Source organism: Phacochoerus africanus, chromosome 4 (genome assembly GCF_016906955.1).
Source record: "Phacochoerus africanus isolate WHEZ1 chromosome 4, ROS_Pafr_v1, whole genome shotgun sequence".
In the NCBI taxonomy this organism is placed as follows: Eukaryota; Metazoa; Chordata; class Mammalia; order Artiodactyla; family Suidae; genus Phacochoerus; species Phacochoerus africanus.
In genome coordinates, this window is record NC_062547.1 from 30,681,807 (window position 1) to 30,697,931 (window position 16,125).

The 16,125-nt window shown below is 35.0% G+C and overlaps 1 protein-coding gene across 1 annotated transcript in view; it reads right to left on the reverse strand.

Moving 5' to 3' along the window:
- ELP4 (elongator acetyltransferase complex subunit 4) overlaps nucleotides 1-16,125 on the reverse strand; it is a 175,755-nt gene that overhangs the window by 141,861 nt on the left and 17,769 nt on the right. Inside the window, exon 3 of the mRNA XM_047774605.1 lies at nucleotides 8,654-8,775. Within this exon, the coding sequence (XP_047630561.1) occupies nucleotides 8,654-8,775 (122 nt within the window). The remainder of the gene's footprint in view (nucleotides 1-8,653; nucleotides 8,776-16,125) is intronic.

Below are 16,125 nucleotides of genomic sequence, written 5' to 3' on the forward strand. Positions count from 1 at the left end.
AAAAATGTTTTTTAAACTCATAGATTTTAAGATTAGTAATTAATAAATTAACCTGTTTCCATTCATATTATAAACTAAATGCAGTACAGATTAGGGAACATCTTAGTGAAATTTCAGATTTTTTTTCTTGAACGAAAAGGTGGCAAAATTATTGATATTACAAGAAAGGTGAAAAACACTTTCACATTAGAATACCAACGTTATTTTAGCTAAACTCAATGATAAGCTACTGACAAAAATGATGCTTGTAAGTTGGCAACGACATCAACTATATTAATCTGAAAAACAGAAAATTAAACCACTGGGATATGAGCAGTGTTCTCAATACTTTTCCTTCGAGCCTTATCACATTTCTCTTTAATATGGAAACCAGAAATGTGTTGAGGAGATAGGAAAAAAAAATCTCAATTTTCTTGACTAAGACAGAGGGAAGGAGGATAACATGAAGAACAGGAAATGGAGGTCTGCACAAGAAGTATTCAGATAATGTGAGAAAAAAATGTATATGTGTGTGTGCTGGGTCACCTTGCTGTACAGTAGAAAATTGACAGAACACTGTAAACCAGCTAGGATGGAAAAAATAAAAATCATTACAACAAAAAAAGAAATGAAGGGAAAGAGTTGTACTAAGGTTAAGAAAAAAGAAAAAAAAAAAAAGAGGCGGCAAAATAATAATACTAGGTAGTTCCTGCTGTGGCTCAGCAGAAACGAACCCTATTAGTATCCATGAGGATGTGGGTTCGATCCCTGGCTTCACTCAGTCGGTTAAGGATACAGTGTTGCCATGAGCTATGGTGTAGGTTGCAGATGCAACATGGATCCTCCATTGCTATGGCTGTGGCATAGGCCTGTGGCTGTAGCTCTGATCGGACCCCTAGCCTGGAAACTTCCATATGCCGCAAGTGTAGCCCTAAAAAGCAAAAAAAAAAAAATATATATATATATATATATATTTTTTTTATATATATATATATATTTTTTCAAACCATCACTTTTTTTTTGTCTTTTGTCTTTTTTGTTGTTGTTGTTGCTCCTATTTCTTGGGCCGCTCCCGCGGCATATGGAGGTTCCCAGGCTAGGGGTTGAATCGGAGCTGTAGCCACCAGCCTACGCCAGAGCCACAGCAACGCGGGATCCGAGCCGCGTCTGCAACCTACACCACAGCTCACGGCAACGCCGGATCGTCAACCCACTGAGCAAGGGCAGGGACCGAACCCGCAACCTCATGGTTCCTAGTCGGATTCGTTAACCACTGCGCCACGACGGGAACTCCTAAACCATCACATTTTTAAGTGCATCAGTCATAGCAGGATCTCAAAGCAAGTAAGGCATGTATTAATCCCTAAGATCAACAGCAATCTAGTAGTGATAATGGGAAAATGAGGTAAACAAATTTAAATTCCTTACAGAGGCCCTAGAATATGCCTGCTAATACCATATACAGCATTCCTAGTCTTGACCAAAGCAGCTACATACTTTCAATACTGCTTGCAGATGGCACTGACATAAAAGGAATTTAAAGAGAGTTTCTTGGAAAATTCTGATATTAGCTTCCATAATTATTTTCTCACATATATAAAAAATCAGAGCAGTCAAGCTGTTAAGAACAAGTCTCCATGAGGTCTATATAAATATTATCAATTTTCCTAAACACATCAACTTAGATATTTGTATATTAACCTGTTTTAAGAAAACATGATATGTGAAAATCTACATTAAACAAACAGGTTATACAATAATTATTTGTCATAGAAGGATTCTTATGTTGGGAAAGCATTCCTATAAAATTCCTTTAAATATTGTGACCTAACTAAAATAATCATTTTTCTTTTTTCTTTTTTTGTTTTTGTTTTTATAGGGCTGCATCTGTGGCATAAGGCTAGGGGTCAAATCATAGCTGCAGCTGCCAGCCTACACCACAGCCACAGCAATGTGAGATCCGAGCCATGTCTGCCAGCTACCATAGGTCACGGCATCGCCAGATCCTTAACCCACTGAGCAAGGCCAGGGATTGAACCCATATCCTCATGGATCCTGGTTGGATTCGTTAACTGCTGAGCCACAAAGGGAACTCTAAAATAATTCCTTTTTGATCTTAATGCTGGAAGTTTTTTTAATATTTAAAAAATTTTTATTATAGTTGATTTACAAGGCTGTGCCAATTTCTGCTGTACAGAAAACTGACCTAATCATACATATATACACATTCATTTTCTTATGTTATCTTCCACATGGTCTATACCAAGAGATAGATACAGTTTCCTGTGCTATACAGTAAGTCCTCAGTGCTTATCCATTCTAAATGTAACAGGTTGCATCTACTAACCCCACTCTTCCACCCCCCTACTCCACTGGCAACCACAAGTCTGTTCTCTATCTCTGCCAGTCTGTTTCTGTTTTATAGATATGTTCATTTGTGCCACAGTTTAAATTCCACATATAAGTGATATCATATGGTATCTGTCTTTCTCTTTCTGACTTCGTTTAGTGTAATTTCTAAAAACATGATGCAACTAAATATTTACAATTATTTCAAAAGTTAAGGCAGAGCCTCTTTGACTGCCTGCTTCATCTCTCACAAGCGTCCTATCTTAATAAATCTATTTCTTGCCTATCAAAAATAAAATAAAAAGTTAAAATCGTGACCAAAACCTAGCAATTAATTATTAAGTTGAGGTCACAGCATTTTCACATTGTAGGAAAGTAAGTATTCTAAAGTTTTATGGATATCTGTCGTCAAAGAAATCTCAATTAGGAATGGAATCAGGCATTCTCTTCATTTAAGAGATGATGATAAGTTAAATTCCTAGCTTAGGAACACACGAGTGTTCAATGCCATGTATTTTTTATTTTTCCAGAAAAAACCCAGCTTATGAAAAATGTCACAAACAAAAATCCAAAGGTATTGTAGGGTACCAAATGAAACTGGGTATCACTTTATTTTTATTAAATTTGAGGAGTTCCTGTCATGGCGCAGTGGTTAATGAATCTGATTAGGAACCATGAGGTTGAGGGTTCGATCCCTGGCCCTGCTCAGTGGGTTAAGGATCTGGCATTGCCGTGAGCTGTGGTGTAGGTCACAGACATGGTTCGGATCTGGCGTTGCTATGGCTGTAGTGTAGGCTGGCAGAAACAGCTCCGATTTGACCCCTATCCTGGGAACCTCCATATGCAGCGGGTGCGGCCCTAAAAAGACAAAAAAAAAATTTGAAAATTATTTTCTGTAGTAATTTGGTGTTAGTAGAACAATGTTTCTTTTTTCTCATTGACTACAGAGAAGTAGAGGTAACTGGGTAAGAGAACAAAATACATTTCTTTAATTCTATAGCACCCTGATGTTTTAAGAAGTGTAAAGGTAAGAAGCTTCACTTCATAGTTTCAGATCTATTTTTGACTTCCAACTAAGTCTTCATTTTAATACTATCTATCCTGTTTTTGAAATCTACCACAGATTTTTAGACACACATGTATGCAATACAAGTTGTAGTGAGACTATTTCACAAAATCAATATGCACAGTCCAAGTGTCTCTGATTTTATTAATATACCATAATATGAAAAGATGGATGTGAGGAACTAAGGCTCTTTTCTGCAACTGCCTGTTAGTTTCTGGTCCACAAAACTTAAAATTTCAAAAAAGAAACCCTGGCCACTGAAATAATTGCCCCAATAGTAGCTGAAGAAATAGCCTTACCTTTTTGTGGGTTTTAAAAAGTAGTTCTATCCTTTTGTACATTATATATCTTCATACTTGTTTAATCTATGACCCTTGATGGTATGCTGTCTTTCTCCTTTCATGGTATCCTTTAATGTTTCATTAAATAGGACAATTTGTTAATTTGGGGGGGCTGATGAAAAAGTATTTTCTTTTAGTTTGAATGGCTCTGGTTTTTAAAATTGAAGTCATTTATCCCTCCCAAAAGGATTAAATACTTTCTCTTTTGAATACTTTTTCAGAAAAACTAAATTAAAATGAACTCTATTTCTTTCATTCTTTCTTTTCTTCTTCTTTTTTTTGGCTATGGTATACAACTTGATGTGGATCTCAGCTCCTAGAACCTGGCCACAGCAGTGAAAGCACTGAATCCTAACCATTAGACTACCAGGGAGTTCCCCTGAATTCCATTTCTAATATTTCTAACTCTGACTTTGGCTTCTTTTCCAAGAATGATAAAAGTGCTATATAACAGCTCTAAGATTTTAACGTTTCTTTTGAGCACACCCATGACCATTAAGTATTCACAACCATTCACTTTTTTATGGGTTCAAAATAAAATTTGTGATAGTAAATGTGAGGCCTGGGATAAGTGTTTTAAGATTTAGAAAGCTCCAGATATGTCATTTTTAATTTTTAACTCTGGAATAAGGTAGGCAGGGTATCATCCCTATCTTGATGTGAAAGGTTAGGGGACTTGTGCAAGATCTTTCAGCTAATTAAGAAGCAACACAGAAATTAAAATCTAAGCTCGGAACCCAAGTATATTTCATTTTCTTGAGGATAAATATCTTATCAGGGTATGGCATTTTTGCTGTATAACTTAGGCTACTTTTCTGCATGCAAAATTCTTTTCTTTTGTTGACTGATGAAAAAACATTAGTGTCAATGTGTGTTTATTTTAATGGTATATCAAAAATGTTCTCACTAGCTGGTAACAGAGAGGTGGGTTTATCTTCCTTTATATTTTCATCTTATCTTTCATTTCCTCATTGGAAAATAAGGCACATGCCATCTTTTAAAAACTGGCTACAAATGTAGGTCACTGGAAGCAGTACTGAGACTCTGCATGTTTTTTCTCAGTCTTTTGAGTTTGCCAAAGAAGCTCTAACTGTGGCTGCCAGGGGAGAACTCAGAATTTTAAATAAGCTCTCACAAGTAGCTAGGGGGAGAAAAAAAGAATGAAACCCTGGGGTCAAACAGCAAATTTCCGGCTCAACTAGCACTTCAGAGATGTAAGCTCTGAAAAGCTTATAGATAGCCCGATAATTTTCTGAACAAATAAAATGTTGACAAAGAAATGAAGGGAACATATTCTGATTACAGGTCTGCCTTCAAAGGTCTTTTGATATTTGCACATTATGACAAAAGATATACAGTGATAAAACAGTTTTGATATAAAATACATTAAATATTATATAGGCTAGAAAAAGTGTAAGTGTGGGGGAAAATGTACAAGATACTCAGCATGCATAAAGCTTGCAAAGTGGAGTACAGAAAGGTCATAAATAATTTTTAATTATAACATGATGTATTGCTTTTGTTCTGAATCATAAAACTATAACTTTGGAGATAATTATAATTTTTAAAATGTTTAAAAATATGTTTTTTTAACTTCATTCTTAACAGCTGTTTCAATTTTTGCACTAAAGGAAAACATTAGTTGGATTTGAACATTTTTGTATTCTGTGTACAAAAGATCAGACTGTACTACAATGCACGAAGAGCAAACAACTGACCACTCTCTAAATTTCTAACTCTTGTTCCATGATCAATAAATAGCAGATGGATGCCAAAGACTTAATCTTCACATCAAACTGACAGAATGAAAAGAAACTTTTTAAATAGTAACTCAAACTTTATATTGTTTAGCAAATAATGCTGCTTCATTTCATTCTAAATGCACTAATATCTGGTCTCAATTAAAACCAAGGAATCAAATAAAGGAAAAGATACAAGGTACAATGAATAAGAGATTAACAAATGAGTTCAACATTGGGGTAAAAGGCTGATATTTGGGGATTTAAAATAATGCTTTCAAATTATTAAAATATCATTATAGATTTAAAGTCCATGTAAAAGAATTCTAAAGATGTTAGATTAAATTTTCATACTACATTACTCTGTTACTAAGTTATTACTATATTAATTCATCAAATATGATATGGTTTATTTCTTTATTTATTTTTTATTTTTTTGTCTTTTTGCCATTTCTTGGGCTGCTCCCACGGCATATGGAGATTCCCAGGCTACGGGTCTAATCAGAGCTGTAGCTGCCTGCCTACACCACAGCCACAGCAACATGGGATCCAAGCCACGTCTGCAACCTACACCACAGCTCAGGGGAACACTGGATCCTTAACACACTGGGCGAGGCCCGGGATAGAACCCGCAACATCATGGTTCCTAATCAGATTCGTTAACCACTGAGCCACGCCGGGAACTCCGATGTGGTTTATTTTAATGAACTGAAACTTATTCCATGATTTATGGGTTATAAAGCATTCACTCTGAGTTAAAGATTTTCTCGATAGTAAATAAACATGGGGAGTTTCATCACAATTATCTTCTTTTTCTTTTTTTCTTTGCAGCCACACTGTCACACATGGAATTCATGGGCCAGGGACCAGATCCCAGCCACAGTTGTGACCTACACTGCAGCTGTGGCAATGCCAGATCCTCAACCCACTGTGTTGGGCCTGGGATTGAACCTGCACCCCAGGGCTCCAGAGATGCCGCTGACCCTGTTGCACCACAGTGGTAACTCCCATAATTGATTTTAAATTTGAACTATTTTCTTAGTGGTATGTTTGATGTTAAAAAATATATGCTGTAAGCCTTTAGTAAACATCAAGGTAGTTAGGACAATCCTGCTGGTAACCATGTACTTATCCTGGGTACGCATTACAAAATACAGCTTTGAAGTTCCTTAAAAGCATTCTAGCCCCCTACTTTGCCCTAACTGTGACTGATGTTACACAGTGTATAGTATATATAACGGAGAACTCAAAAAGTTAATGCAACAAGTTAAGAATGAAAGCTCTGTTCTAGATATTAGATATCTTTTCCTGAATGAATATTACCTACCTGGCATGTCGTCACTGAAAAATATTCAAATTAAGTTTTAAAACTGACCTTTATAAAATATGAAATAGCTTTTATATTTATGTCTGAAAATTTACTTTAATTCTATGTATTAACACATAACATCATATTGTTAAATTAACACATAACATCATATTGTTAAAAACTAAAAAAGAATATAGTAGAGAAATCTTAGCATTTTTAATTTCTTAAGAAATGTTTTGAGGGAGTTCCCTTGTGGCACAGTGGGTTAAGGATCCGGCATTGTTACTGCAGCAGCTGGGGTTGCAGCTGTGACAAATGTTCGATGCTGGGCCCAGGAACTTCCACAAGCCAAAAAAATAAAAAAGTTTAGGTGAGCATGTGTGTATATAATTTTTATTTGATAAAAAGGAATCAGCCTATGATAAATGTTTAAATATTTTAACATTAAAATGTAATTTTGCTATATTAGGAAACATTCCACAGAAAGTTTTCATGGAGAATACACACATAGCTATATTTGAAATGATCAAGAAAATTCTTTTATATAAAAAGTTAACTGAAAAATACTTACCATATGTGTTTTTAAAAGCCTTAACAACATCATGTATATTGTTCTATAGGCTTTTCTAAGGGGTGTAATTTTTCAGTGTTACATCTTAATGCTGACTTCCTAAAGGAGCTTTGACTACAATAGGCATGAATATGTTTTAAAAGGATGATGGATAAATTGCTGGGTGGTTATATAATATATCTTAGGCAGCTGATGGGGCTTTTTATCCTTTACTTGTCTTTTAGTTATACACAATTTTAAGATAATTATGGTCTAGAATATTGTCTTTTCCCTTTTCTTGTACCAGCAATATTTGCCTTGGCTATATGTTTCAGAAATCCCCAATCATACATCTTAAAATTAAAACTAAGAATTATAGCAACCCCCCCACCCCCATTGCATCTCTAAACACTGTTAATGCCTTGGGTTTTGGTCATTTATTTTTGGACCTTTTGATACAAATAAGTTTTCCCTACAACTCTCAGTTGGGCACAATGAAATCCCAACTGAATGTTACACAGAAAATACATAGTATCTATACCTATTCTTATAGAGGAGAAAATACTACTTACCTATATTAGTATTCAGCATCTCATTTTAAATTACATAAATATTTTGTTTATTTTTTCGGAGAAGTTAAAAACTTTGTCTATGTGCTAATGTTATGAAGAATATCCATAATTAAAATTTTATCAACCATAATTTTCTTATCCAGTCTATTTTAAATGTGTGAATACTAACTGGACCATGCTAAACATGTATATATTAAAAATAATACTTTTTGTGCTTTGTCATAGAAAAATGACAATGGTATTTTATTTTTAATAGCTCATTAGTATTTCCTTACTTTGATAAAACTTAAAAAATTTAGAAATTGTTAAAAATTGTCCCAGAACACTAATTTAAAGATGAGATTATATGTCCAAATAAACCTGATACTTTTCTTTAAGAGAAAAAATAAAAGGGAATTCCTCTCATGGCTCAGTGGTAATGAACCTGACTGGGATCCAGGGGGGACATGGGTTTGATCCCTGGCCTTGCTCAGGATGTTAAGAATCCGGCATTGCCGTGAGCTGTGGTGTAGGCCAGCGGCTGTAGCTCCAATTCAACCCCTAGCCTGTGAACTTCCATATGCCACATCTGCGGCCCTAAAAAGCACCCCCCTCCAAAAAAAAAGAAAGAAAAAATAATATATGTGGTCCAATTAATGCATTTAAATACTTTCTATATACTCAAATATATATTTTGTTTACATATATAAAAATAATATTTTTTTCATGAAATGTTCAAAGTGCAATATTGAATTAGTATATTCTATACCTGTAAAATGTCAGCAGGGTCTTCTTTTGCAGATGCAACCAACAGAGTATGTCCATTGACAATTCCTTCTGCCAGGAAATACTTAAAGAGTAAAGGAGAATAAATATTGTATTTATCCTCCTCTGTAAAAAAAGAAAAAAAATTCAGTCAGAATCCTACCATATACCAAGCACAGTCAGATGTTTTTATGTTTTCTCCTTAAAACAAGCATATGAGGTAGCGCAATTAACTATGTCTTCCTAAGGTACAATTAGATAAGCTAAGATACTTATCTAGATAGTCAGTGGGCAGTAGGTACTTTTAACAGAGTCTTTCTGGTTCCAAAATCATTCTCTATCTACTACATCACCTCTGATACCCACAAAATTTAGAATATTATATATGATTATATGAATAAATCATAGATTTTTTTTTCTTTACTAAGAAAGACATTGATCATTGACATGGTTCTTGTTAAGAGTTCATGTTAAGAATTTCAAGTTTGTGCGTTTTGGCCTAAGAGTGTTCCTAACATCCTTAGCTCTGGCAGCATTAAATCATATCCTTTACAGCCAGAGGTGGCAGAATAGAGAGTTCAGTGTTGCTGAACGTTTAGGGGAAATATCATGGAAGTAAAAGAGCTCCAAAAAGTTTATCAACAGTGCCAAAATCCCTGGTTGACCACTAAGCTATGCATGAGTGGGAGGAAGAGACAGCAAGCAGGAAAGATAGAACAGGATAAAGCTGAAAGACATAACTGAATTATGTGAGATTTGTAGATTTGCTGCTCCTTTAAAATACGTATTTCCTAGTTTGAGAGCAGAATTGTGTACTATAGAAAATTGAAATCTAATTAATTTGCTATGCCAGAGGAGAGGACTGAGGGCTGAGAACCACAGAAAGTGGAAGTTCAAAAATCTGAGCATAAATTCTATAGAAATATTTGGCTCTCAGCTAAACGTGTGATTGCAGGGGACAACCCCTGTGCGACCAAGCTAAAAAAGCAACATCTGAAAACTGAACAAATTGAGATGAGATATTATCTGCCACATTGTATAATGAAGTAAGAGTTAATAATTTAAGACAAAACAAGGACCTACTGTATATAACATAGATAACTATATCCAATATACTGGAATAACTTATAATAGAGAAAAAATTGAAAAAGAATATATATATATATTCAACACTGTATATACAGTATACATTATAAATTAACTATACTTCAATTCAAGAGATGATTGTTCACTCCCCTCCCCAATAATTTAAGAGCAGGCAAGTTAACTGTGTATTAAAACAAAAACAAGAAATCCTCAGGAAAACTTAAAGGAATCCAGAATCACTAGAATGCATTCTTTATAAAGTGCAAATTTCAACCAAAAATTACTAAACCTGACTCATACTAAGGAAAACATAACCTATAGAAACAGACTCCAAATGGACTCAAAAGTTGAACTTAAAAAGATTTCAAGGCAGCTATTGTAAATATGTTCAATGAAGAAAATTATGTTTAAAAATTAAATAAAATATATTCAAAGTATTAAAAGAAGTACTATATCAATATGGAGACAGAAAAGGAATATCAACAGAAAAATGAAAATATAAAAATGAACACGATAGAAAATTTAAAGTTTAAAACCAGGATTCCCAAAATGAAAAATTCACTTGATGATCTCACAATGGAGATGGAGGAAGGAAAAAAGTAATCAGTAAACCTGAAGAAGATCAACAGAAATTATGCAGTGTGAAGAATGGAAAAAAAAAATTTAAGAAAATCGATTAGAAACTCAGAGACATGTGGAACAATACCAAACAGTGCAACAAATGTTTAACTGAAGTTCTAAACATTGAGACAGAAAAAAACATAAATAATATTTAAAGAAGCGATGGCCAAATCCCCAAATTTGATGAAAATACTCAGTTACAGATCCAAGAAGCCCAAGAAACCTCTACTAAGATAAAGGGGAAGAAAACCAAATCTAAAAACATCATAGTTAAATTGCTAAATCCAAAGATACAGAGTAAATCTTGGAAGCAGTAAGGGAAAATGATGTGTGACATACAGGGGTCCAATGATACAATTAACAACTGATTTCTCATGAGAAATAATGAGGGCTAGAAGATGTTATTTGTAATTACTCAAATTGTAGGGGGAAAAAAACCCCAGCTTAACCAAAATTTGTAAATGGGCAAAACATTCAAAAAATGAGGTGAAATATTTTTAGATAAACAAAAAATAGGAGAATTTATGGACAGCAGATTTGTACTACAGCACACTTTTAATAAGCTAAAGGAAAATGACACAATACCGTAACATGTATTTACAAGAAGGACTAAAATATAAATAATAAAAATATATGAGAAATTATAAAATGCCAATTGTCTAAGTATTTGTGTGTGTGTGTGTGTGTGTATGTGTATGTATGTCTGTGAATAAAATTTTTTCTTTAAATTTCTGAAAAGAATCCAGCTGCTTAAAGCAAAATTGACAGAGCTAAGGAAAGAAAGAAAATTATCTTTGGAGATTTTAACCACATATTTCTTAATAAAAACAAAGATCATTAGGAAAATAGAAAATGTGAGCAACCTCATCAGCCACTTTAATCTCTCTCTCTATATAGTTGCAGAATATATATTCTGGAATGTACACCAAGATAAACCATATGCTAATCCAAAAAATAAGTCCTAATATATTTGAAAACTTTAAAATCTTAAGAGTATGTTCTCAAACTATAATGGAATTCAATTAGAATTCAATGACAATAAGAAATCTAGAAAAACTCCCAATATCTGAAAATCAAAGGAAAACTTTCTAACTAGCAACTGATCAAAAATTAATTTAAAAAATTAGAAGATATTTTGAACTAAATGATTATAGAAATACACATATGAAAAGATTGGGGGGAATAAGTAAAACAGACTTTAGAAGAAAATTTATACCTTTAAATTCTTATCAGAAAATAAAATAGGTCAAATCAATGAGCTAACGTTTCATTTAAAAAAGCTAGACATCCCAAAGCAATAGAAATTAGAGCAAAAATAAACACATGGGACCTCATCAAACTGAAAAGCTTTTGCACAGCAAAGGAAACCCAAAAGAAAACAAAAAGACAACTTTCAGAATGGGAGAAAACAGTTTCAAATGATGCAACCGACAAGGGCTTAATCTCTAGAATATATAAACAACTTATACAACCCAACAGCAAAAAAGCCAATCAATCAATGGAAAAATGGGCAAAAGACCTGAATAGACATTTCTCCAAAGAAGATATACAGATGGCCAGCAAACACATGAAAAAATGCTCAACATCGCTGATTATAAGAGAAATGCAAATCAAAACTACCATGAGGAGTTCCCGTCGTGGCGCAGTGGTTAACGAATCTGACTAGGAACCATGAGGTTTCGGGTTCAGTCCCTGCCCTTGCTCAGTGGGTTGACGATCCGGCGTTGCCGTGAGCTGTGGTGTAGGTTGCAGACGCGGCTCGGATCCCGTGTTGCTGTGGCTCTGGCGTAGGCTGGTGGCTACAGCTCCAATTGGACTCCTAGCCTGGGAATCTCCATATGCCGCGGGAGCGGCCCAAGAAATAGCAAAAAAAAAAAAAAAAGACAAAAAAAACCCAAAAAAAACTACCATGAGATATCACCTCACACCAGTCAGAATGGCCATCATTCATAAGTCCACAAATAACAAGTGCTGGAGGGGGTGTGGAGAAAAGGGAACCCTCCTGCACTGTTGGTGGGAATGTAAACTGGTACAGCCACTATGGAGAACAGTTTGGAGATACCTAGGAAATCTATACATAGAACTTCCATATGACCCCGCAATGCCACTCTTGGGCATCTATCTGGACAAAACTCTACTTAAAAGAGACACATGCACCCGCATGTTCATTGCAGCACTATTCACAATAGCCAGGACATGGAAACAACCCAAATGTCCATCAACAGATGATTGGATGAGGAAGATGTGGTATATATACACAATGGAATACTACTCAGCCATAAAAAAGAATGACATAATGTCATTTGCAGCAACATGGATGGAACTAGAGAATCTCATACTGAGTGAAATGAGCCAGAAAGACAAAGACAAATACCATATGATATCACTTATAACTGGAATCTAATATCCAGCACAAATGAACATCTCCTCAGAAAAGAAAATCATGGACTTGGAGAAGAGACTTGTGGCTGCCTGATGGGAGGGGGAGGGGGAGGGGGAGGGGGAGGGGGTGGGAGGGATCGGGAGCTTGGGCTTATCAGACACAACTTAGAACAGATTTACAAGGAGATACTGCTGAATAGCATTGAGAACTTTGTTTAGATACTCATGTTGCAACAGAACAAAGGGTGGGGAGAAAAAATGTAATGTATACATGTAAGGATAACTTGATCCCCTCGCTGTACAGTGGGAAAATTAAAAAAAAAAAAAAAAAGCTAGACAGGTAACTTCATATAGCATGTAAACGAAACCAACACAAAAAAATAAAGAGGTAAAATCAATTAAAGCAAAACTGGACCAAAAAAGAGGGATAAAACTGATAAACCTCAATACAAGGTAACCAAGAAAAAAGAGAAGAGTTGCAAATTATAAAAATTGGGAATGATCTCTCAATTGATTGAATTTTTGTTTCTCTATTTAGCATTACCTTTTTGAGTCTCAAGATTATGGAATAATAAATGTCACTTAATGCCGTGTGCTATTTTGAATTCCTCATCAGGTTTCAGCAGTGGGGTCAAAATAATTAAAAGCTTGGAGTTACCATTGTGGCTGTGGCATAGGCTGGCAGCTGCAGCTGTGATTCAGCCCCTAGCCTAGGAATTTCCATATGCCACAGGTGCGATCCTAAAAAAAAAAAAAAAAAATTCAATCAAATATTTAAGGAAAAAATACTAATCCTAAACAAACTCAGAAAAAAAATAGGAAAAAATTCCCAACTCACTTTACATACCCATTATTATTTGGATGCATAAACCAGACAGACTTTAAAAAAACCATTCCAGTAGGCCCATAAAAGATGCTCATCATCACTAATCATCAGAGAAATGCAAATCAAAACCACAATGAGAAATTATCTCAAAACAGTCAAAGTGGTTATTATCAAAAAGATAACATACAACAAGTGTTGGTGAGGATGTGAGCATTATGGGTGAGAAGGTAAACTGGTGTGGCCGTTATGGAAAAAAGTATGGAAGTTCCTCACAAAATTAAAAACTAACATGTGATCCAGTTATTCCACTCCTAGGTATATATCTTCAGAAAATAAGAACATTAACTTGAAAAGATACGAGTACCCCTATGTTCACTGTAGCATTACAATAGCCAAGATATGGAAGCAACGTAAGTGTTCATCAAGAGATGAATGGATAAAGATGATGTCATGCGTGTGTGTATGTGTGTACATATATATACATATGCATATATATACACACTTACACATATATACATATATAATACACATACATATGCATATATGATGGAATATAAAAAAAGAATGAAATCTTGCCATTTCGAACAACATGGATCGACCTAGAGAGTTTTATGCTAAGTGAAATAAGTCAGACAGAGGAAGACAAATACTGTATGAGTTCACTTATATGTGGAATCTAAAAAACAAAAACACAAATGAACAAACATAAAACAGAAACAGAGTTATAGCTACAGAGAGAAAAAACTGGTTGCCAGAAGAGGAAGTGTAGAGGGAGAAAGGAAATAGCCAAGGGAGATTAAGAGGTACAAACTTCCAGTTACAAAATAAATAAGTGGTGGGTATGAAATGTACTATAGTCAATAATTACTAGAAATGTACAGAAATAATGAATCACTATGCTGTATAACAGGAACTCATATAGTGTTATAGATCAATTATACTTCAAAAACAAACAAACAAACAAACAAACAAACAAACTTACAGAAAAAGAGATCAGACTTATAGTTACCAGGGGTGGAGAGTAGGGGTTAACACATATTAGAAACTGAAATTTTATAAATTCCATTTTAATTGATTCCAAAACCATGAAATACTTTGGATAAATTTAAAGAACATGTGCATGAACCAGCTCCTCATTGATAAGTATAAAACATTCTGAGAGTAAGTATAAAAAGAACTAAATTGAGTGATATATCATCATCATGGGATGGGAAATTCAAATTTTTCTAATTGATCTATGTATCTAACGGAATTTCAATTTAAGCCTCAGTAAGTTTTTTGGGGGGAACTAACAAGCTAATTCTAAAATTTACATAGAAATCCAAAGGTTAGAGGTAACCAAATGAATCTGAGAAAGAACACGGTAGTCTTACCTTCTGATTTCAAGACTTAATATAAAGCTACAATAATCAAGGCAATGCGGATTTGGCAAAAGGATAGAAATATAGATCAATGTACAAGAAGAGAGAGATGAGAAACAAATGAACTAATTTATAAAACAGAAACAGATTCACAGACTTTAAAGACAAACTTATGGTTACCAAAGGGGAAACGTGATGGGGAGGTATAAAAGAGTTCGGGATTAACAGATACACACTTCAATATATAAAATAAATAAACAACAAGGACCCACTGTATAACACAGGGAACACTACTCAATATTCTGTAGTAATCAAATGAGAAAGGAATCTGAAAGACAATGGATATATGTATATGTATAACTGAATCACTTTGCTGTACAACTGAAACTAACAGAACACTGTAAATCGACTATACTTCAATTTTTAAAAAGCTAAAAAATCTTTACCTCATACTCAAATATTACTTTGAAATGGATCACAAAACTAAACATAAAGCTGAAACAATAAAATTATTAGAAGAAAACAGAGGGAAACTCTTTGCAACTTTGGAGTAGACAAAGATTTCTTAGATAAGACAGGGACGCATAAACCAGAATAGAAAAAATATTTAAACAGAAGTTCATGGAGTTCCTGTTGTGGCACAGGGGAAACGAATCCAACTAGAAACCATGAGGTTGCGGGTTCAATCCCTGGCCTAGCTCAGTGGGTTAAGGATTTGGTGTTGCTGTGAGCTGTAGTGTAGGTCACAGATGCAGCTTAGATCTGGCATTGCTGTGGCTGTGGCCATGGCAGGCAGCTACAGCTCTGATTAGACCCCTGGCCTGGGAACCTCCATATGCCACGGGTGTGGCCCTGAAAAGCAAACAAACAAACAAACAAACAAAAAAAAACCAAACAAAAAAACCCCCAGAAGCTCATAAAATTTTTAAATACTTGCTTTTGAAAAGACACCAGGAGTTCCCGTTGTGGCGCCGTGGTTAATGAATCCGACTAGGAACCATGAGGTTGCAGGTTCGATCCCTGCCCTTGCTCAGTGGGTTAAGGATCCGGCGTTGCCTAAGCTGTGGTATAGGTTGCAGACATGGCTCGGATCCCGCGTTGCTGTGGCTCTGGCGTAGGCTGGGGGCTGCAGTTCCGATTGGACCCCTAGCCTGGGAACCTCCATGTGCCGTGGGAGCGGCCCAAAGAAATAGCAAAAAG